Source organism: Larimichthys crocea, chromosome XV (genome assembly GCF_000972845.2).
Source record: "Larimichthys crocea isolate SSNF chromosome XV, L_crocea_2.0, whole genome shotgun sequence".
In the NCBI taxonomy this organism is placed as follows: domain Eukaryota; kingdom Metazoa; phylum Chordata; class Actinopteri; family Sciaenidae; genus Larimichthys; species Larimichthys crocea.
The window spans coordinates 12,208,154-12,232,676 of record NC_040025.1 but is presented as its reverse complement, the minus strand read 5'-3'; the positions used below and the strand labels follow the sequence as shown (position 1 = coordinate 12,232,676).

The following is a 24,523-nucleotide window of genomic DNA, read 5'->3' as shown; positions in this document are numbered from 1 at the left end:
AGTTGACGTACAAAGCGTTGGTATTTTTGCATAATTATCGGACCCAAACACAAGAACTAACGACGAACTGTTACTTCCGATTAATCTGCTAATAGTTTGGTCTGTAAAACATCGGACAACAGTAGATACTATAGACCACAGACTGTATAAAACATGGACGTAGTATCCGTGACATCACCCAATGGTCACCACCATCTTGAAATGGGCAGAGGTAGGTTGAATGAAGCCTGGTTGCTCAAAAAAGCCACTAATATAATGTGAACAGGTGAGTTGTATATAAATTTACCCTCAGTACAGTTGTCATGAACGGGGAAATTAGATACAGAGACCAAAACTGTTTTTTGTACCAGGCTGTAAACATGTTTATTTCTGCTGTCTAACATGGGGACTTATGGAGACTGACTCACTTCTGGAGCTAGCCTCTAGTGGACGTTTGAGGAACTGCAACCACAGAAGTTGCTGCTTGGATAAAAATCGTCGATTTTGTCGACCTGTCTGAAATCAAGGACCACTTCTTTTTTTTTTAAGAAAAACAAATGCATAGCAACAGTAACTAAGGGGGCTGCCTAATCAGGATGTAAACAACCTATTCTGCCGTCTTTAACCTCGATCTCATGACCTCTTAGAAACATTCGCACTCATCCAGTTGGCGTTACGTTTAAATCATCGTCCTAACAATTAAAGAATTAAAACGCCCCATAATCTGACTCGTAACTCAATCCTAATGCGTTTAAGGTGCAGAGGGAGTTCAAATGTCTGCAGTAATCCACCCCCCCCTCACCCACCAACATGTGTTCAAAGCCCTGACTATTGTTTCATAAGCTTGGGCTTTTATTTCCACTTGAAAGCTTAGACGTGTTCCTCATTCTCAAACAGGCCAGAGCTCAGCCGCACTGTAAACACTGCTCGCATTTCTGCAGCAGACTTCATCGAGTGCGACGCCGCCGCCGTCACTGCGTTGACCTCAAACCATCTTCAACAGCACACGTCTGCACTAATGGCTGCTCAGAAGTGACAGCCGTAAATTACTCATTTATGCTCCGATGACAACACGCTGGAGGATTCAGCTTGCACGTAGTGGATGTTGTGGTGTCCATCATGCGTCTCAGGACAGGTGCTCACATCAGGGTTTATATTAAGGTCTACAAGCGGAGAGGTTGGTCCCATCCCCCACGCTTCTGATTGTGCCAAATACTTGTGTGTAGCCAAACAGCTGAGTGGCAGCCATTCGCCAAGCCCAGTTTCTACAGCAACATCCATCCACCACCCCCCTCCTGACAGACAGACGACCCTCCCGGCCCACCCACTCATTCAGTGGACTCGATACAAAAGACCACCAACACTCCCACCAACCTATTGTGTGTCACAGTGTGCCTGATCCCTGATCCGAGTCTGTGAAGACGCCGGCGTTTGAGTTCAGGAGAGGACGAGAGGTCACGTGGTTTCAGCAACATTTCTAACACAAACTAACAGATTTTAAATCGTACAGAAAAGCAGTAATAAAATTAAAGTAGGGCTACGTAGGACTGATGATTGCTTCCATAATTTATTTAATTGTTTTTATTTTTACAGTCTCTAAAATGTCTTCAAATGTCTTGTCTTGTCTGACAAACTCAAATATTCCAGCTTTACGATCACGTAAGACAAAAGAAAGCTGCAAGTCGTCACAAATAAGAAGCTGGAACGAGATACTGTATTGCTGACGGATTAATCAGTTAATTATTTAATTTAATATCATCACAAATTCGTGACAGACAGAATCTGAACTGTTAACGGACTAATAACGAACATTTTCCACTACTTTTTGACATTTTATAGATTAAACAATGAATCGATTAATATCAGAAAATAGTGAAAAAATACTAATCACAAGTAACAGAGCCAGTGGTGATGCTTTGAAATGTCTTATTTTGGCTGACCAACAAAAACCCCCGACAAAAAAGTTTACTATCATAAAAGATGAAGAAAAAGAGAAGCTGGAACCAGCAGGTCACTTTGAATCAATTAGTTGACCGAATGTTTCCGCCCTACAAATCATTAATGAAGTCAAAAATAATCAGTAGGTTTATCCAAAATAGAAATGATCATTAGTTGCGGCGAAAACCCACAAATTAAAAAAAACAACAGCTGAACAATATTTAAGCAGACAAAAAGAAATTCTGCTTTACGTCTCTGAAGCGCCTGCACCATCAAAGCCAACCGACACAGAAAAACCTCCACCCAAAAAAACAACAAGTCTATTTTAACACACGTGTCTCTCACAACTGTGCACGCCTTAACTTTAAGCCTTAATATAATGTGAACAGGTGAGTTGTATATAAATTCACCCTCAGTACAGTTGTCATGAACGGGGAAATTAGCTACAGAGACCAAAACTGTTTTTTGTACCAGGCTGTAAACATGTTTATTTCTGCTGTCTAACATGGGGACTTATGGAGACTGACTCACTTCTGGAGCCAGCCTCAAGTGGACGACAAGAGGAACTGCAGTTTGTTGGGGGAACTTCTGGAGGTTGCTGCTTGGTCTAAAGTCACTTTGTGACACTCTCCAGTGCAAACATCATGTCTGAGTTTGCAGTTTTATTGTTCAGTTTCCTGATTCGTGATAAAGAACGGGAAATAAATCAGTGGACGTCTGCAGCTTTAATCTGAAGAGACTGAAGCATGCACACACAAAGCCTATAATCTATTTCGAGACACCGCTACTAATCTAATTTGCATTTCAGAGGCCGCTCATCGCATGCTAAAACAAGACTGTGCAGAATTAGTTTAATGGAGTTTTATTTTTATTTTCTCTGTGGCTGACAGCAGATCCAGTCTGAGCCTCATATAGCGCATAAGTGTAGCTCTGTTTTTATAACTTTGAATGCACACGTAGTTATTGTGAGAGAGGCGTGCAGGCCTCTGGTCACTCGGGTTTGGATAAATCTGATGCATCATCCCGTCCTCGTCATCCTTTAGGCAGCCTGTGTGACCCGGTCTGTGCAGTATTTAGTCTGACTGCGCACGGCCTCTCCAAAATCAACACTCGTCATGTTTTTTCTCACTAACGCAGATATCTAGCCTGGCGGCGGCTCGAGTCTGACACCTCAGTCTGCCTGCTGTGGATGAACTTTTGCCTGTCTGCTCCCCCCTAACACCTCCTCCACCTCCTCAGGCCCTGCCACACCTCTGCCAGCTCTCCCTCCTGCACTCATGGGTTGGCTGTGTGGTGCTTCAATGCACGCCGCAGACCGCAGCACATAAATCCAGAGAGAACGAGCAGCCTCAGCATCTCTTCAGAAATCAGCCCCCCCCCAAAAAAAAAACACATTTAGTGTTTGTTTCATCCAGTGAAGCCACAAACAGAAGCAGATACATATTTAATAAAGGGTTAATTAATGAGTTTTTATTAGCGGATTAAAGCCAGTGATGTTGTACTGGTGTATCACACTCAGACGCTTCAACTGCCAAGGAAAACCAAGAGTAATTAAAAGGCACTAAATACGTTTTATAGCTGCTTTTACTGACTGATTTTATGTGGCTGTGGTCGAAGAAGATCCTCAGTCATATCAGAAGAGGACCACATCATAATATCCTGCACATAATAAAGAGCCTGATACATCGGCAAACTAAAAACTAAAGTAACTCGTTCTGGTCACAGTGTGTTCCCTATGAATCAGTTACAACATCTGAACATTAAAACTGTTCAATTGTGAAATCATAAAGACATGTACTGGACGTCCATAAAGTTCAGGGAGTCACAACAACAACAACAACAACCACCGATTCAAATGGTCAAAACTGACGCAGCTGAAGAGAACCACCGATTCAAATGGTCAAAACTGACGCAGCTGAAGAGATATTCAGATCTTTAGTCGCTAGTATGACCCCAAAACACTGGATACTACACTTCCCATCATACTACTCGTATCCTAGTAAGATCCAAAAACACGATACTACATTTCCCATCATGCCACTCAAACATTAGACTCTCACTGCCAGGCAAATGTGCACACGTCCTCACTTTCAGTGCCTAGCATGATCGCAAAACAGTGGATACTACATTTCCCATCATGCAACTTAATGACTGACTGTTGCCAGGGAAATTAGCGTTTTTTCATACCTCCGGTTTGTGATAGAGATACAAACTTGTTGGACCTTGAACAACACGTGTGCATATTTTCAGACCCTCCCTTGGCGAGAGACATTCAAAATAGAATAAAATGAACTTCATGGTGGCCGAGAGGGTGAGTCAGGAAGATCACGGTACATCCTCTGGGGACATTTTCATTCAATCCATCCAGGGAGTGATGAGATATTTGAACATGGACCAAAGGGGTGAACTGACCAACCGACAGCCGCCAAAAGTTAACGCACCACACCTCGTGCACACGTACAGTAAACACCGACTGCCAAACCCTGATTCATGACCCCACGCCGACCCTGCAGGAGTGACCCGGTCCCTGGGGAGCCAGCAGCTGCCCTCAGCCTCGCCTCGTCTGATCGCACTCCAGGCTTCAGGAGGTGCACTCAGACAAGAAGTGGGTTAGCCTGCCAAAAGAAAATAACTGTCTCCCCTCGTTTGTTTCACAGCCACACACAGAGAGAGAGAGAGAGACCAACGGCAACAGCTGAAGAGGCCTTTCCCGCTCTTTTTGAAATCCAGCAAACGGACCGAGACACCAAGACAACATGCAGGCGGATACAAAGGCATCCACATGACTCGATGAGTTACTCTGTGATTTAAAAAAAGCCCTTTAAAGTACAAAATATGCGACTGTGACAAGCGCTGCTGTTTTCTCCTCCTTCAAGTCATCCGCTGAGATTTTTTTTTTAAATGTCTAAAATAACGACATTGTTTCCATTTATAACTCGTCTGGCACTGCGATTTGTGCAGCAGCAGACAAATGGCAAAACATCTGGATTATCTAATTTTAGCCTCTGCACAGACAGATTGATTTAAGGGTACACGACCCGAGCACAGCCAGAGTTATTAGGTGAAATACTTTCTGTTCTCGATTCAAAGCGAGAGCTCAAACTCAAACTCCACAATTATAAATCCCTGAATGTCCGTAATGTGGCAGAAAGTTTCTCTCCTGCTGCATCAGAGTTTGGATCTGTGAGGGTTTTCTTTCCTGTGTCAGCCTTTCCACTAATATTTCAAAGCTTTAACTACAGGTCAGCTGTGGAACAGACGTCTTCTGCACAATATCGCCTTTCATGCTGCAGTCAGACGTCTGGATGGGTTTCAGTGCTGAAGACACGTCGTTCGAGAGACTCATAGTGTCTAAAAATCGACTTCACGTCTTATTTATTACGAGAAAGAAAGAGCACATCATCCGTTACCTTTATAACGAGCGTGTTTTAGGAGCATCTCGAGCCGTACTGCACCGCAAACCGTACGAGTGATGAAATCGGGTGCAAAACATTTTGTGCAGCATCGCTTGAAAGTTTAGTTTGATGCCACATTTTAAAGGATCAGTCTGGTGATAGTCTTAATTGCAGTGTTTAATTCAGATATTCCCTCATAAGAACAAACAAAAATACAGCTACAATCTCTCAAATTCACTCAGTTTACATGTGAAAAGTTCTCCCTGCCGACTCTTCGGCGAACAGCCTCCGTCAGGGCAGTGAGAGTTTCTGTTATCTATGGGGATTATGTGATGGAATTTCCAGCAACTCACATTGCTATAACAAAAAAACAATGTGGTAGCAAGTTTTATCTTTGGCAACTTATATGGAAAAAAGATCTTCGATTTTTATATTTGGAAAAGTCTGCTCGACCTGTCGACTCTTCGGCGAACACCACCAAGCAAATGGGAAAGTCCCACTGTTTACTGATGGTGACGACCCATGTTGTGGGCCTACTCCCTACTACCACAATATTAGTAGTAGCGTATTTGTCAATTTACACAAGAAAAGATTGAATTTATTTTGAAAAGTTGGCGACCTGACGACTCTTCGGCAAACTATCCCAGAGAAAACAGCCTCCGTCTCCAGCAGTGAGAGTCGGGTAAGTCCTGTTGTTTATCTACGGTGAGTATTTGATGAAATTTTGAGCAACCCACATTTATATTACATAAACAGTAATGTGGTAGCAGGTAGTGTGTCTTTGGCAACTCATATGGGAAAAGAGCTTTGAAGTTATGTGGGAAAGTCACCGCGACTCAGTCAGTCTTCCCTGACGACTCTTCAGCAAACCACCTCTGCCTGGGCAGTGAAAGCTGGTTAAATCCTGCTGTTAACTGGTGGTAATTAAGTTTATCTGTTTTCAGGTTCACAAATACAGATTTTCTCTGTTTTATATCATTGCATTTAAAACATTCACTTTGAGTTCTTTTGAACCATATTCTGACACTTATCGCCTAAATGGTTAAAAATTAGGCCCTGTTTTAAGTAAATTATCCTCTAAACTAATGTTTTGAGTAGCTTTTCAATCAAAAATGCACCTCTTTTCTTGTGCCAGCTTCGCTAATAAAATTTTTATATTGTTTTTTCTTCAGATTTTTGGATTTTGGTTGGATCAAATAAGACATTTGAAGATGTCACCTTGGTCAGAACTTCCTCTGGATAAAGTTGTAATTGACAATTTTCTTTATTTACATTAATTTTACAGGCGCTTAACTAAGAAGTAATCAGATAATAACAACTAACTAAAGTCAGTTTCAGCCTCCGCTTGGATCATATTCGTTTCTTTGGTCCTTTAATTAAACATATAGATCAGCCTGAATTTCTACGTAATTCAGTTTAACTCTTCCAGTCTCAAGAGAAAGTTCGAACTTAATTATCAGCTCATTAATTTACTCCCTCAGCACAAATTTTCCAATTTTCTCCATGGACGCTGTAACTTAACTGTCAGCTTCGGGAAGGTTAACAAGTGGGAATGATCTGGCATCTGACAGCAGACAGTAAACTGCGAATTCAATTTAGTCTTGAAGGACAGATTTAATGTGGTTTGTTCCTCTAGCAGTTTTCCAAACACCATTCATGTCTCTAAAAGCCGCTGGAGCTTTGTGGTCGGAGCTCTATTAGCTTACTAATACATCCCCAGCCTGTACCGAGGAATACAACCACAGCTCAGGAGATTATAGAGATCAGTAAGCAACAAGTGATGACACTCGGCCCAGACAAAGAGCTAAATCTACTGTATAATACGACCATAAACTCAGGGAGCATGCAGTATTTACAGGGACTTTATTGGACTTCCTGCTGATGCTATGGTTCTTGGAAGCTGACCTGGAATGCGGCTGAAAAAAAAAGTACACAATGAATGAATGAATGGGAACGTGGCCAGAGAGTCCTGCATGACCTCGAGTTGTTGTGGGTCAGCGGTGAAGTCATTCTGGAAATCCCATAGACAACAACTCCCACTTTGATACGAACAGGAAGAACCAACAGTCCTGCTACTTTCACTCTCTGATGGAGAACACATCAGTGCTGGTGTGATGCAACAGTCTGAAACTGGACTTGACCAAATATCACATTCAAATTATTGTTTTTTCAACATACCACAGTGTCTCTCTGCTCTTCTTGAGCAATGGTAGGGCGATACCAGAATGTAAACAGCTAAAACAGACCGAGAAGCTGGAAGCTGCTTCAGGTTTAACACTTGAAGTACTGAAATTACTAGATTATTCAATAAATAAAAAAACTTAAAACTTATCAAATTGAGTTGGATCACCAAAGTGATTGAAAGTTAGTGGAATTCATCCTCTGGAGACCATGAACATACAAAATATGCATCCAATAGTTCTTGAGATATTTCAGCTTCGACCAAAGTGGACTGACTTTGCTCCGCTGCTAGTAAAGGTAATAAAAACACTGATTTAACAAACCTAAACTCTTGTGTAGGACTCTTGGACGAAGGTCAGATCATCTTATCACTGCATGACGGTCAAGTCTGGCACACGGCATAGAGAAAGTCATTAAATATCAGTTGCAGTTAGGCTTTTTAACAAACCAGCTGGGTGTATTCGCCAAGCAGAACACAATGCCAGCTCCATCCATCCCCCCCATCAGCTATGGGGGTGGTGGTGGTGGAGGGGTTTGGGCAATTAGGCCACCACAGACCACGGGGGAAATGACACTTCAGACAGGGAGCCAACAAAGACGGTCGTGTAGAGGAAATGTGACACAGATTAACCCTTTTCAGTGACGTTTACACCAATGAATGAGTGCGGCCCGCGAGTGCTTCCCGTCCATCATCACAACGGAAGCAGACTCGAGCAGACGGCCTCAAATCGTGTGTTTATTATTACATAGGACGCGAGAGGATGTGTTCGACGTCACAACGGTATTGTAAGAAGGAGGGTGGAGGGAGGGAGAGCGACACTGTTGATCATCGTGGGGTTAAAAAATAGCAGCTAGAAAGGCTGACGGGCCAGAGAAAGGTCAGGATATGAGAGGTCTCGGCTGGCGGCGCAGGTTTATATTAAGTCAGGGTGGTCTGAGATGACGACAACACACAAAAATGTCAATGAAGATATTCGGGACGTAAGAAGGAACACACACGCGGAGGATCCAGAGGAGGCCCAGGCTGTGAGAAACGGCCTGGACAATGTTCCATTGAAGGGAGGAAGACAATAAAGCCTACAGACGTGGTGCTCCTCGCTGCCTTTTTGTTTTTTCTGGGCTGAAAAACGACTCGCAGTGAGCCAATCCTACAGCGTAACACCCTGACATTTTGGTGAAATAGCTCAGTGAAAATCCCCACACAGGCGTGATGTGTCCGCCGCCGTCGGTGGTGGTGGGGCTGAGCTGGGAGTCTTCCCGGCATTTTTGTGGGCTAAACATGCAGCTTGGCTTGCACTAGAAAGACATACCAGACGTGTGAAGCATTCAAGCTCTTTCCTGTCTGAAAGTTTGAGAGATGGAGCTTGCAGAAACAACAGCAGCAGCAGCAGTTTCCACGTGAATTACGCTGATTTCATTCTCGTCAGACTCGAAACATGAAAACTGGAAGTCTGCTGTTTCACATTTGATCCGAGATTTAACTGCCTCGGAGACAGATTCATGGTTTGGATTAGCGTGTAGAATAGAATAGAATAGAATAGAATAGAATAGAATAGAATAGAATGCCTTTATTGTCATTATACAAGTACAATGAGATTACAAGCCCCCCCATAGTGTGCACACATAAATAAACAAGTAGGGACATGCACAACAAAACAAACAAAACCACCACAGAAAAACAGATAAAGTGCAGATAGCCGTGCCATAATGTGCAAAAGGTTACAGTGTAGATATAAAATAAATAAATGATAACGTCAGTGTAGAGATAGAGCGTGTTCGTACATCACGTCACGGGTGTCAAAGACAACAGGAGAGGTGAGGGATCCTGTCACTTCCTTCAGGGTTTCCTCAACCCCCGCCCCCAACCCTCCAGGTGTTTCCTCTGGAAATCAGTAACATGTCACCCTACATGACCTACGATCCCTTCACATTAGTCCATGAACCTGAATGTTGACGTGTCACCCGGACACTATCAGCGAGGAAGCATGGGAGGATCCTGGAAAAACATGGAGCCTGAAGTTTGTGCTGCTCAACCTGAGATTGGAGCTTTAAACGTGGATAGAAGCGTGGGATAGCATGGCCCCGTCCTCGGTTAACAAAGCTGAGACATGGCACTGGAAAACGACTCCCCAGAGGATCGAAGCGACGCTGCCAGAATCAGAGCGAGCAAAGAAAACAGCAGAATTACACAGCTTTGTGAGAAAAAATGAAGTTAAGTCACGACTCATTGGTCTGTTCAGCAAACCACACTCTCCAGGGAGAACCACAGCAAACACCAACAGCAGAGGAAACAATGAAAACACAAGTTAGATGTAAAATTCAGGCTGAAGAATGTGACTGACCATTATTTTCGGGTTACTTTTTAAGTTAATTGTCTGTAAAATAACAAAAACTGTCCATCAGAACTCTATCCAGAAGAAGTTGTGCCCAAGGTGACGTCTTCAAATCTCTTATTTGATGCGAACAACAGCTCAAAATCCAAGAAACGTCCCCCTGACGTGCACAGTGAAACCCTTTCAGATGATCCAGATCGTAGTGGCCCGCCTGGTCTTCAATCAACCCAAAAGGTCACATGCTCATTGAGCTCCACTTGCTACCTGTAGCAGCCCTTGTTTACTTCAAATCTCTGATGCTGACTACAAAGTAGTCTACTTGAACGCCCTCATACAGACATATGTTACCTCCTCCAAGGGCAATCGAAACTTTTCTCATCTGTTGTTCCCCGTTGGTGGAACGTCCAACCATTTCTGTTTGAAAAGTGACTCAAACGATTAGCCTGGATAATAATTTACTTAAAACTGGACTCTAATTAACTGTATGAACGTCAAAAAACTAAAAAATAGAAGTTTTCAAGTTGACGTACAAAGCGTGGGTATTTTTGCAGAATTATCGGACCCAAACACAAGAACTAACGACGAACAGTTACTTCCGTTTAATCTGCTAATAGTTTGGTCTGTAAAACATCGGACAACAGTAGATACTATAGACCACAGACTGTATAAAACATGGACGTAGTATCCGTGACGTCACTTAATGGTCACCACCATCTTGAAATGGGCAAAGGTAGGTTGAATGACGCCTGGTTGCTTAAACGAGCCATCTGTAACGACACCTACCTGTCAATCAAAGCGTCCACGCTCTTAATCCTGCATAACTTTAAGCCTTAATATAATGTGAACAGGTGAGTTGTATATAAATTCACCCTCAGTACAGTTGTCATGAACGGGGAAATTAGCTACAGAGACCAAAACTGTTTTTTGTACCAGGCTGTAAACATGTTTATTTCTGCTGTCTAACATGGGGACTTATGGAGACTGACTCACTTCTGGAGCCAGCCTCAAGTGGACGTTTGAGGAACTGCATTATATGGAAACCCATCATAATTCGAGTCTTTAAATGTCTTGTTCTGACAGATTAACAATCCAAAACTTGATTTAATTTACTGACATTTAAAACAAGTTCTCACATTTGTGACTGTGGAACCATAAAATATTTGAATACTTTCTTGAAAATGACTCCATATGATTAATTCATTAATAAAATACTTACATTTAAATGTAACAAAGGTCAACTGAGGTCATTTCAGCGCTACAAACTCTTCTTTACCCACCAGTACACAACATGTTTCCTCACTTATCCAGCGTGTCTGAGTAAATACTCTTCTTGCATGCAGTCATTGAAGTTTTATTAACGCTGGAAGTTGTTTAAGGGATTAATGTTGTGAATCAATGCCGGGGTGTCATAACGGGGGAGTCAGCAACTTTCCCTCGCACACATCGTCTCTTTGGGGATTCGCCCCTTTTTTACTAACCGAACCTGCTTTTAATATTTGAGCGGACTGACGCATTTCCTGGCCTGTCCCTAGACCCGGTTCTGGGCCCAGCCACGACCAGCAGCCTGCCCCCGCACACACGGAGAGAGAGAGAGAGAGAGAGGAAGGCAGGCATGCAGGGAGGATGGAAAAGGGGAAGAGAAGGGGAGAGTATGAGGCAGAGAGAGTGAGAGGGATGGAACAAATCAAAAACAGATGCTTGTACACGTGTGATTCAGCATTTCAAAACGGAGCTAAGTGCCTGTGGAGCCTTCGTATTTTCAGGGTAACGGCTCCGCGTTGGACGTATACAGTCCGTTTATATCCCCCAAGGTGACGACAAACAATGAAATCCCTGCTTCTATCAATAACTTCATCCCATTTCCTGACTCGATGGGTGATAAACATGCAGCGTGGGCTGATGTTGACACACCTGGAAACTACCCAGCCACTTTCCCCCCTTCGTGAGATCGCAGCCCCGGTCATCTGAAAATCTGTTAGTCATAACTCTCTCTTCAGCCTTTTTTTTTTTTTTTATTCGTCCTGTCAAACACAGATTCAACTACGTGTAAAGCTTATTTTATTTATCAAGACTTTGTGGTGAGACCAAATCCAGGTCACTGTGTCTGCTGACAAAATGACTCACGGACAGCCACGACCGCCGAGCCGAGCCGAGCCAAGTCATCGTCCTAACCCCCCCCCACGTGCTGCCTTCGACTGGAGGGCGAGCAGCTGAGAGATGAGCCACGAGATTGAGGGGATGTGGCCGCTACGTGCTGAGGAAATTGGGTATTTTCCAATTAGTAAGAAGGCGATCTGTGAAATGCCGTCCAGGCTAAAACACACCGCACCTCTAATGAGAAAACCTGATACGGCTTAATCTGATTCCAACAACCTAAAGCTCGAACCTTGTAGGTCGAGAGCGAGGACACACTTTAAACAGTTCAAGTTAAAACAATAGTTCTTTTATTCGCTGGCAGAGAGTTCGATTAAAGATCCACTCTCATGTCTGTCCGTTAAATATAAAGTGTGTCCACCTTGTGTTACCGTGCTCCCAATGGACGCACCGACCATGTGTGTGGGTTTGTGTTGGTGTTGATCCTCTGACTAAGCTCAAAACCTCTCTGTATGTTTATGTAACCCCGAGATAACTGGAGAGTTGAAGCCGACTCGTGCGTACGCGTCTTCGCATCTTAATCGAGTCTTTCCGTTGTCTTTGTGTCCAACCGCAATGCCTCTAAACTTTACTTTGCGTTCGGTCCAGGTGATAGTCGCCACGTCGTGCAGCGCAGAGCTGGTCAAGTTATCCGGAAGACAGACACGCAAACGGCATAGAGAATCCGATCGATTTTCAAAATAAAACACACTGTGCAGACGAAATTATTAACTACGTAGCTACTTCCTTGTGGTTGAAGCACATAAACCAATAAATAATGACCAAACTGAAGTTACCACTAAGCTAACTGCACCCGGGCCAAAACGATGAATATCCGTTTTTTTTTTCCTTGTATTTGAGAGAGGACGACTCGCCTGCTCTATTTTACAGTGTGGATAATCCAGCAGGAACATTAGTCAGACTATTTATATTAACTGTGAATTACAGTCCATTTCACAACCGGCAGCAGCCCCACACGGAGTCACGTTGCAGCCGAGGCTTAACTCCCTCTGTGTGGGGTCAGAAAAGGTCGAAGGTGCACAGATGAGACTAATCCAAACTATACTAATCCAGATGTTAGCTATGCTCCACTGACGCACATTTCCAACATGTCTCTCGTGTTTCTGGGGACAAAAAACACATGATCGAGGGCAAATTGGAGCCCTTCTCTTACATATCAAGAGGGGTGGAAAAGTGGATTTTCTTCCTCCAAACAGTGCGAGACATCTGAGATCTACAGCCACACTGAATTGAGATCAGATGTTCTGTCTCCATTACCATAATCCAATCTGCGAGGGAAAACAAATGCCGAGTTGTGAGCGATTTTGTTCACCCACACTGTGAAGTCAGACCAAACGCTTCGGATTATCGGCGTTAAAAATCAGCTCGGTGCGCTCGCTTGGCCCTGCTCTTGTTTTCGAAGTCCCCTGCCTCGCATTAGTCATCGCTGGTCTCCTTTGCCGTGGGTTGTGATAGGAATACTAATGCCAATTTACTACAACTCATCCATCATTTCAGGGCTCAAGATGTTGCCATAGCGCTGATTCAATGTCTGCGGGCACAGCATGCGCAACCTGTGGCAACACCGGACGGCTGATTTGAAAGAAGAGGAACTGAGCAGCCGTGCTGCAGATTTCATCGCACTTAATAAACCGTTCACGCTCTTTCGCCCTGACACATCGCGGCCTTTGTCGTCTCTCAGGATGTCCCACAGAAGCAGATTAGCGGCTGCTTTTTCAGTGCGAGCAGTGTGTGAAACGTCTTGCTATTCATTAAAATGAAATGAGAGGGACAAACCGGAGGACTCCCGTGGCGAGGCTTCCACACACACACACACACACACACACAAAAAGAGCTAAGGGATCATCCTCTGCATCCTGAAAGCGTTTCACCGGAGATTAATCTGCATTTACACAAATCAGCAATTAACTTTCCACATATAGGACATATAAATAGAAACAGTGTATGAATAAATTAAACGTTCTGTGACCTCACAGACAACATGAACGTGTTCAGGATATAGACGTCGCGATAAACCGGTTAAATGTGACCTTTAAAAAGTAAAATATTGATACTGAGTAGTTAATTCAGCATCTTTTAAAAAGGTGCAGAATATTTGGGGCCTTTACACTGCCAGTTAGAACAAGGCTACATGCTCGTGGTTACAGTTAAACTGGAAAGTACCGGACTCATTCTGGATCTATTCTTAATATTTCAAGATGTGCTCTGTCCGTCTGTGTTAGGGTCTGTACATGTGATATTAACGATGGTACAGATGGCTCTTCGTGTTGACAAACTCTTTCTGGACGGTTGGAGGACGTTTCTTGGAGGATCTTCCGTCTCCAGCTGCACGGAGCTGGAAGGGATTTCTGCTGCGAGCTCTTGTTGCTTCTGCTCCATTTCAGACTGACCTCCTTCCGCCGTGAATCTGTGTCAGCTGCCCTTCTGCTCAGCCAACAGGACTCCACCCAAGACTCCGGCCAGTGAAGGGTGGAGGGTTATTGTAATGATATCAAGCTGTTCTCCATCACTCCCATCTTCTCATAACTGCAGCTGATCTCTTAATTATTTATAGACGTGCATGCATTTTTAAAATCACCCGCTATCCAGATGAATGACCTCTGCTTGTGATTACACTCATTTATTCTGATATTTTAATTTGATTTAACGACCACGAAGGCTCAGTGGCACCATCGCCGAGCTCTCTGCAGGTGAACGAAAGCGATGGGGGGTTAAAGCAGCAGTGTGTGGTTTGATGGCAGGCGTGTGTCTTAATCAGGGATTGGCCCACATTCAGCGAGGTGTCACACCTGGAGGCTTAGCGTCCAATCGGTGTCATCGTTGTGAAAGACTGCAAACAGATGTGATGATACACGGGGCAGGGTGATTTCTTAATCACGGCATTGTCGGCCTCCTGCAGAGACGGCTTTCATCTTCACAGGACGAGACCAGATGAAGCGTCGGAGCTCACCACGATGCAGAGCACGTAGAGCAGCCGCACAGTGATCTGCATTTTATTATGTACAGATATAATCCTGCATAACTTTAAGCCTTAATATAATGTGAACAGGTGAGTTGTATATAAATTCACCCTCAGTACAGTTGTCATGAACGGGGAAATTAGCTACAGAGACCAAAACTGTTTTTTGTACCAGGCTGTAAACATGTTTATTTCTGCTGTCTAACATGGGGACTTACGGAGACTGACTCACTTCTGGAGCCAGCCTCAAGTGGACGTTTGAGGAACTGCAGTTTTTGGCACTTCACAGCCAAGTGGCTGATTATTTTATTAACTACTATTCAAGTCACGTTTTTGTCGTTCTAATATCAAAATATCATTAAAAAAAAAATAGAGTTGAGTCGAGCGTCACGTCTTGAAAACGCCAACCAACAGCTGAAAACCCCAAAAATATTCCGTTAACTACGATATTACATAGAAATATTTAGATATTTTACATTTTATGTTGATCAACTGATCAAATACTGGACTAAAAGTTTAATTTCATGTTATTTTCATCACTTCATACATGATTTTGCACACATGTGTCATGTTCTAACATTCCCTCTGCATGCATTCCTGCCGTACATCAGCACTTTTAGACCGTACAACTTCATTTCCACCACACAGGCAGTGAGTTAATTCATCTCGTACAAAGCCAGACGACACCGAATGCTCCGCATTCCTTCATACCAGGCGACTCCGGGAATTTGACATACACCCCCCTCGCCTCACACTGTCATCTGACTTCATGTCACAGATCCATCCAGTCGTTCTCCCATGGACGCTGGACGAAACACGCCGCGGGTCATCGGCCTTGGATTCCCGGGCCAGTCGCGGCTCTCATGACTCAATGACAAACCCGTCACCATAAAGGCGGCCTTGCCTTGCCCCAGCTGCTGTTCACATGAAGGGGAAAGGAAGAAGGATCATCGAGGCTCTCAGCCTCCAGAGGCCATTCAGACTCAGAGAAAAGAGTCTGTCTCTCAGCGGAAGTAAGAAGCCCTCCGGACAATACTCACATTCTGCTCGAGGACTCAGAGGACACACGATCCCGCCAAAAAGCAGAAGGCGCGTCAATGATATATGAATACTTGTTAAGACCATATCTCAGGGTAAGAAAAGAAGTAACATAAAACCAGATTTTAAGGTTATTAAACAAAAGTATTTTATTAAATGAAAGTTCAGATCGTTTTAACAAAAGGAGGTGAGGCATAAGGGAACTAAGGGCGAGCGAGTGCTGTTAAACGAACAAACAAATATAACAAAAAGAGAACTCTAACAGAGCCTAACTAGAAAACCAAAACGAGAAAGAAAAACCTCACTAACTAAGTCTAACTAACACTAAATAACAAAACACACATCAAAACAGCACCCCTAAACTAATGGGTCTAACAGAAAATCTCCTCATCAGTAAATATATCTAAACTAATCCCTAAACACTTTCGAAACACGATTTTAACAAGACGAAACGAGGCGAGCTCATAACCATAATACAAAACGAAGCCGCCACGATGCTCTGGCGGCTGCTGTTTAAATTGCCCTTTTGGGCTCCGCGGATTGGTCGACCGGGAGAGGATGCGGAGGATCTCGCAGCCAATCCCAATCCCATCAGATCCAACCCCTCACCAGCAACCGCAGACCTGAATTTGCATAAGGGAAAGACACCACACACACATATGTGCCGGGGCGAAACAGCTCACCAACAAATGCAAACAATCCAGTGTGGTGAGGGTGTGAGGGTTCGACCAACTCTCCATGAGTCTGCAAACATGCAAACCTGAAGCTCTGATGAACTTTGAGTATCTCAGCGGTCCGTCATAAATCAAAAATGCACTAACTTTTCAGACCGGATTTTCAACATCTATATAAAACAAACATCAACTGCACTCAGTAAATAAAGAAATAAAGCTGATCCCACGGCCAAAGGTGCAAGTTTAACAACCAACGACCACAGCAAGCTGTCCTGAGTGGACGTCGAGCCAAAGAGTTCGGAATAGAGGAAGCTATCGTAGCTTATTAGTAGGGATGTAACGATACACTCAACTCACGACTCGATTCGAGTCACGGTTTTTTGTTCACGATACGATTTTTTTCACAATTTTTTAAAAATCAAAATGAGCTACAGACAAATTATGACCAAATTAAATTATTATATTTATTATACTTTCTATTTGTAGGAATTTGTAGGAAAAATCTTTCTTTACAGAAACTCTCAAACTGTTTGTGTTTTCTTATATAAAGCGCAACTTACATCTTAAACAACAAAACACATGACAAATATCTGCTTTTTTAGAAACAATCTCACAATAAACTGCTGTTAACTGCTGTGATGTGCAGTTTTCGCTCACGAGGAGGCGTAACCAGGGCTCTAAATTAACTTTCTTGATTTGAGTTATATACATAACAATAAAATAAAAACATTAAAACTTGCGAGCAGCACGCGTCAATTTCCACAGAGCACCTCGAGCGGGCGAAAGCCAGACACAGAAAAAGCAAGCCAAAACTGAGCAAGTAAACAAAGTCTGGCGGGCTAAGAGTCGCTCCTGAAACACTCCCGGTGGGTTTGAAGTCGCGTGCGGACGGACCAAATATGCCCCGTTCACGCAACGCGCCGAGAAGCCTGTTTGACCAGTGAGAGCACGCGCTGTGCGGGTTCCCATTCGCCAAGAATCGTGACTCATTTTTTCCGTCAACCAATGCGAGTCGTCACGCATTTGTACCGATTTTTAATCGTGTCACGATGCATCGTTACATCCCTACTTATTAGCATCATCCATCTTACTTTATCACAAAACAGACATGGTGTACAGACAGTTATCAGATACAACCTGATGGTACAAATGTGTCTTTTGAACAGACTCATTTATGAAATCCTTTGCAACCAAGCTAAGCTAACAAATCTACTAGCTGACTACTCTGGTTATTTGCGAGTGAGATCTCATTATTATCCTCCAACAGCACGCGAGCGTGACCTCAAATTAACATGTCAGTGGGGAGAAAACAGCTCAAACGTTTGCCAATGTTGTGCCGGAGCAAACACAAACACTCGAGTTCCTGCGGCCATGTAATCATTACGGACCACTTTCCCAAAACAGATGTGGAGAGCATCACATCTGTCCGAGTCAGAAGTATCCATAGAGACAAACACAGAGTACACAGTTTGTTCAACAGATCTCAGACTGGACTGGTGATTCATTGTGTTGTTGTTGTTGTTGCGGAGAAGAGCTTGAACAGCAGATTAAAAAAAGGGTTCAAGCTCGAGTTAACGTGTACGGGAGCATGTGAGAGATAACTGATTTCCTGCATGATTTTACACGTGTAGGAAGCGAAGCGTCGTGCCAATGCTAACAGCGAAAAGGCCTTGATTTTCCTGTTGCTTCCTTCCAGTCATCCACCTCCAGGCTTGTTACATAACACTGCATTGCACTGCCTTGCTTTTAGCTCCACAAAGGAGCCATTTGAATGCTCTGTGAAAACACCGTTACAGGCTTCAGTGGCTACGAGAACACGCGTTTACTTTGTCTCTTTGAGTCTTTTAAACATCCTGGTCAAGCAGATAAAAGACTCTTTAATGTAAACTGGAGGAAAAGCTCACGATAACTGAACATGGAGCGTGTAAGAGCCGGTGTTTGATCCTCTCAGGCTGAAGTATACAACGAAGAGGAGGAGGAAGCGTATTTTCATTCACCATTAAATATTAAAGATTAACAGCAAATGGAAAACAAAGAAAAGCTCCAGGAGCTGTTGTGACTGAGCTACCAAAGGCCGCTAATGTTAATCACTGGTAAAACACTGGGTTCACAAATGTAAAGTGTTCAAAGATCCAACATATTTAATGTACAAATACGTCTTTTTCAACAAACTGTGTGGATTTGTTGACTCCTCTGCGATTGAGCTAAGCTTACCAGTTTGCTAACTAAGTGTCTTAGCTCGGAGAACGTTATTTTCCCTCTTCAGTAACTTTGTATTGATGAAATGACAAACAGTAGACAATAAAAATAGACAAAAATAAAATAGACAGAAGCTCCAGGAGCTGTAACGGTTAGCTTGCAAGCTGCACCGCTAGCCACCAGGTTGCTAATGTATAAAAGTCAGACGCTAGGTTCACAAATGTAGTGATTAAAAGTGTTCAAAGATCCAACATATTTAAAAATTCAGTACAAACTGCGTGACTTTATTGACTCCTCTGCGACTGAGCTACGCTAACAAGTTTGCTAACTAACCATTAGCCAAGCGTGTTAGCTCGGAGAACGTTATTTTCCCTCTTCAGTAACTTTGTTTTGATAAAATGACGAACAGTAGACAGAAAATAGCTGTTGTAAATGAGCTAACGGTTAGCTTGCAAGCTAATGCGGTTCACCACTAGCCACCAGGCTAAGCTAACAGCTAACTAACTGACTGTTAGCAAGCGTGTTAGCTTGGAGAGCGTTATTTTCCCTTTTTAATAACATTTTAACCAACATATTTAAGAATTCAGTACAAATACGTCTTTTTCAACAAACTGCGTGACTTTATTGACTCCTCTGCGACTGAGCTACGCTAACAAGTTTGCTAACTAACCATTAGCCAGGCGTGTTAGCTTGGAGAACGTTATTTTCCCTCTTTAACGACTTTTTATTGACCAAAATGTTGTGAAATAATTACAAAAACACTAGAGTAAACATTAACAGTAGATAGAAAATAAAGAAAAGTGCCAGGAGCTGTTGTGACTGACGGTTAGCTTATCGGCTAGAGAAATTCACCACTAGCCACCAGGTTATTACAGAAATGAACAGTGAGGCGTCTCTGGCCTTTGAATAAAGAGGTAAGTGACTCTTTAGCATGCAGCTAGTCTCGCTGCTTAGCATATGAAACAAGGACAGACATGGTTAGTGCGAATACCCTTCGCTCAGCGCTTCCTGAGATGGACCTTTCTCCGGCCCAGATGGCAGTCATTAAGGTGCTGCTGCCAAGACTGGAAGTCTTTGATTTGGGAGATTTTTATCTCCGGGAGCTCACACAAGGCCACTGTTGGAAAGTATATTTACTCAAACACTCGAGTACTTCTATTTTAGAGGCGTTTTTAGAGGCATATTTTGTACTTTTTGAGGTAATAGCGGCATCCGGAGCCTCCACAATGGGCTTGATAACTTGTGGGTGACATCATGCATACGTTGAACGTAGGACTTCTGAATCCGTCTTTACGTTGTTGTATCGGTGCTTCCACTGCTGCCCTTGTGTATAAATCATCGCCCCCTCTGAGACTGGTTGGGCTGCAGAGGACCAGGTTTAGATGTGTGTGTAGAGAATTCCTGCCTTATTTATGTAACCTTTGGTGCACAACGGTCATGGACTTTGGCAAGAGCTGCGTCAGGGAAGCGTTGAGTTTCCTCTGATCCAACGATCAGCGATACTGTTTGAACTGGAGCTGATAGATCAGCAAGTAGTTTGATAAATGATCATTTCTGTCTTGTTTAAAGCAAAAAAACCCTGAAATTTGTTGGTTCCAGACTCTTAACTGTGACTATTTGTGATAGTAAACTGAATATTTGAGGGTTTATTTGAAGGTTTGTTGAACAAAACAAGATATCTGAGAAGATCACCTCTGATTTTAGGAACTATTTTCTTTTTAACTGGTTCTCTGGAGAACATTTTTGTCCTTAGGAACCATTTTTCTGCTGTTTAAGGTTCTTTAAGTCACAACTGCAGAACATTTGGTGGTTTGAAGAACCTTTTTATCTTTAATAATCCATTTAAACATTCTTTGGAGTACTCATTACTGGTTTTTAAGTGAGCCTTTGTAACAACATGACGTGGTTTTGGGGGAAGTTTGAACAGCTTTGGTTCAGCTTCAACAAACAGCTGCTATACGCCGAATCTCTTAACTAACCCATGGCTGTGTGTAGAAATGATTGCTGTGGTGTTGTTTCTAATGGTAACGGTTAATATCCAAATATTTGAATCACTGACAGTATAAAGAATGGACAACGTATCTGGAGAGCCCAGAATATGCGTCATGGATCATTGGCGGGCTGAATGACGCCTGGTTGCACAAACAAACCATCTGTAATGTCACCCACCTGTCAAAGCGTCCACGCTCTTAATCCTGCATAACACTTGGTTGCAACTAAATAAAAACAATTTTTTTGACAGTTCAATTCAATATGTTTGTCGTTCTAATGTCAAAAATATAGTAAAAAGAAATAAAAACTACAATCACATTCCAAGAGCCAACCGTCATGTCTTGACATCGCCAACCAACAGCTAAAAAACAGAAAAATATTCAGTTAACAACGATATTGGGAAAAACTTGGAAAAAGGCTCCTATCAAACCTTCATTTTTAAGGGCTTAGACCCAAAAACGATCAGTTTAATCAGTTTAAATGACAGAAAACATAAAAATCAACTGACTCTGTCTACATAATGTCTAAAAATTATAAACAAACAAGCCAAAAATGAAGATTTTTGAGCTTTTTTTTGGTTGTTTCACCTTTTCTGACATTTTATAGATCAGACTAATCAAAAATAAAAAACCATCAGCTGCAGCTTTAATTTGAACTGCATCCTTTGGCCATTTATAGGCAAATCAACACAGTCATATGAGTTATTTCCTTACAGTAAATCATCCTTTATTTCTCCTGGATCTTATCAAACCCTCTGATAAAAACAGTTTGGACCATCAGATGACACTTTGAGCTCAGCAGCTCCCATGTGACAGCTCATATGGCTGCATTGCTCATCACCACCATGCCCGCACGACTGTGGAAACACCCTCAGATCTGACTGTTAATTGTTACCCAGACACCATTTATCGGATTATTAATCCCACTGAGCTGTGAGGACAGCGGGTCGCACTTCAGTCCAACATGCAGCATAAACAGAGGACACACATGGACACGCATGGACGAGAATAATGTGGATTAACCCTCAAACAGCCACAGATCTCCTCTCGTGTGTTGTGTGAATTCAGAGTTTGGTGTTCTTACCTAAATCGGGGTGAATCTTTAATACATTCTTCAAAATCCACCGTCATCTTGGGCTGAGGGAAGTTTCTCTCTAACGCGGTTAAAATACAGATTTCATGTCCCGGGTGGCGCGAAGCAGAGATGATGTTAAAAGTATCCGACACACTGGTTCCTTTCCCTCCGTCTGCGGCGGCTCCTGCAGCGGCTCACTCACTCACTCAGTCCCCGCTCTGAAGCTCCGGAGCCGCCTCACTCAGTACTGGACCCCCCTCTCCCGTGCTGCGTTCAGGCCAAGCTCGGAGTTTTAAGATGCCACGTCTGACGTATGGACCAAGTAGCTGTGAAGTAAAGCCAGTGCACAAGTATCAAAAATACTGCAGTTCCTCAAACGTCCACTTGAGGCTGGCTCCAGAAGTGAGTCAGTCTCCATAAGTCTTCATGTTTAAATGTCCAACTTCACAGCAGAAATAAACATGTTTACAGCCTGGTACAAAAAATGATGTCCGTGTTTTATACAGTCTATGCATGAAACATGTTTGGCTACTTTTAAAGGGAAATGATGGTGAAAAGTAACATTTACTCGAGTGCTGTGATTGAGTATAATTTTTATGTAGGCTACTTGTACTTTACGTTATGCTACTAAAAACTGCCACCACAATTTCAGAGGTAAATATTGAACTTTTTCACACTTTTTTACTCACTAGGCTACAAAACATGTATGTATAAGCCTACAATATGTAGTGTTTTTGTTCATTAATCTTATTAGGCATCTTTCAGACCGCCTCAGGTCCACCAATGACCCGCGTCTTTGCCCATTTTTAGATTAGCCGGGAGGTGGCGGAGGCAGCACTGCCATGCTTCACTACGGCTCTTCAGAAACCTGTGGAAACCATGGATACAACGTCCATATTTATACAGTCTATGGAAAAAACTCAAGCACAATCAGCTGAAAACGCAAAGAATAGCAAAATAAGAGCGACTGTGATCGTCAGTACAGCAAACCACCGTGTGATTATTCTCTGTTTGTATCCATGGTAACTGAAACTTAAATGTTTTTGTATGTTGTTTTAATAGAAATCAATGAAAAATGTCTGAATCTTTTTCTGTTTTGGTCTCTATAGCTAGGTGAAAAGTAGTTACTTAAGAATAATTTGTAGGTACTTGTACTTTACATGAGAACATTAATTTAATGCTGATAAATACTTGTACCACAACACTTCAGAGGGAAATATTAGACTTTTTACTTCACTACATTGATTCAACATCAGTTGGTACTTTAAAGATTAAAATCAGCTACAAAACATGTTATGAATGTATAAGCCTACGATATATTCCACTTTTGTTTATGTTTACTCCACTACATGCCAGATGTAGTAGAAGAAGTACTTGAAACTTTTACTCAAAGTAGTAATACCACAATGTCGAAATATTCAGGTCAAAGCAATGCATTCAAAATGTTAACGTCCAAAGTCCAAAAGTACAACATCAAAGTATACCAAGAGTAAAACTACTCATTATGATGTGTGTATTGGTGTATTCCATTACAAGTAAAAGTCATTCAAAATGGACCGTTCACATTTCACAGTAAATTGAAAGTGTCTGGCTTCCTGTTGTGTTTGGCTCCAAGAGACTGGACCTTTTTGAATGCATGACTTTTACTTGTAAACATCAATGTTTTCAAGTAAAGTATCTTCAGCGTGTGTTTAAATACACAACATCCACCATCGATTACAGCAAATGAAGTCATTTAACAGCAGAAAAGTGTTATTGTGTACACAATTTGTATCAACTTTAACAATCAACAGTTCCAAGTGATTCTTAGGCTCGTGAAGTCAGACACTGGGCCTCAGGTGAAAGTTGAATATGGCATGATGGGTGATACATTTTCTGATGAATAGCAGGTTCACATTGATCCTGACCTCTCTCTCTCTCGTTGCTTCATCGAGTATTTGTGCTACGATGTGTTGTGTGTAAGTGATTGTTTTTCTTTAAATATGTCCTTTTCTTTTTTTGTGTGTGTGTTTGTCCTTTGTTTCTATTTTCTTTTCGTTTTCTGACGTCTGTAGGCCTTCTGTGGAAAACGTAAAACTTCCCTAAAAAAATAATTTAAAAAACCCCTAAAATTTCCGAGGGAACTTGAAAGCACCACGCGCTCAACCGCGTGCATGAGAACGAGTGGAACGCTGACGTCACGTTCGAGCTCGTTTGAATGAATACAGCACGGGTTCCCTCCACGGACACGTGAAACACATTTAACGACGAGATTCAGACATTTTTCATTGATTTCTATTAAAACAACAAGCAAAAACATTTAAGTTTCAGTTACCATGGATACAAACAGAGAATAATCACAGGTGCTTTGCTGTACTGACGATCACAGTCGCTCTTATTTTGCTATTCTTTTCGTTTTTCAGCTCATTGTGCCTGAGATTTTTCCATAGACTATATAAATATGGACGTCATATCTGTGACGTGAAGCATGGCGGTCCTGCCTCCGCCGCCTCCTGGCTAATCTAAAAATGGGCAAAGACGTCCATCATTGGTGGACCTGAGGCCTAATATGATTAATGAACAAAACCACAACATATTGTAGGCTTACACATACATGTTTTGTAGCCT

General features: G+C 42.6%; 1 protein-coding gene across 2 annotated transcripts in view; it reads right to left on the bottom strand.

The window, feature by feature from the left end:
- The window catches only part of acap3a (ArfGAP with coiled-coil, ankyrin repeat and PH domains 3a), a 60,067-nt gene extending 37,860 nt beyond the window's left edge, over nucleotides 1-22,207 (bottom strand). For both annotated transcript variants that reach the window (XM_027288601.1, XM_027288602.1), the window contains exon 1: nucleotides 21,926-22,207. In XM_027288601.1, the coding sequence (XP_027144402.1) occupies nucleotides 21,926-21,972 (47 nt within the window). In that variant the 5' untranslated portion in view covers nucleotides 21,973-22,207. The remainder of the gene's footprint in view (nucleotides 1-21,925) is intronic.
- Between the last annotated feature and the right edge of the window lie 2,316 nt (nucleotides 22,208-24,523).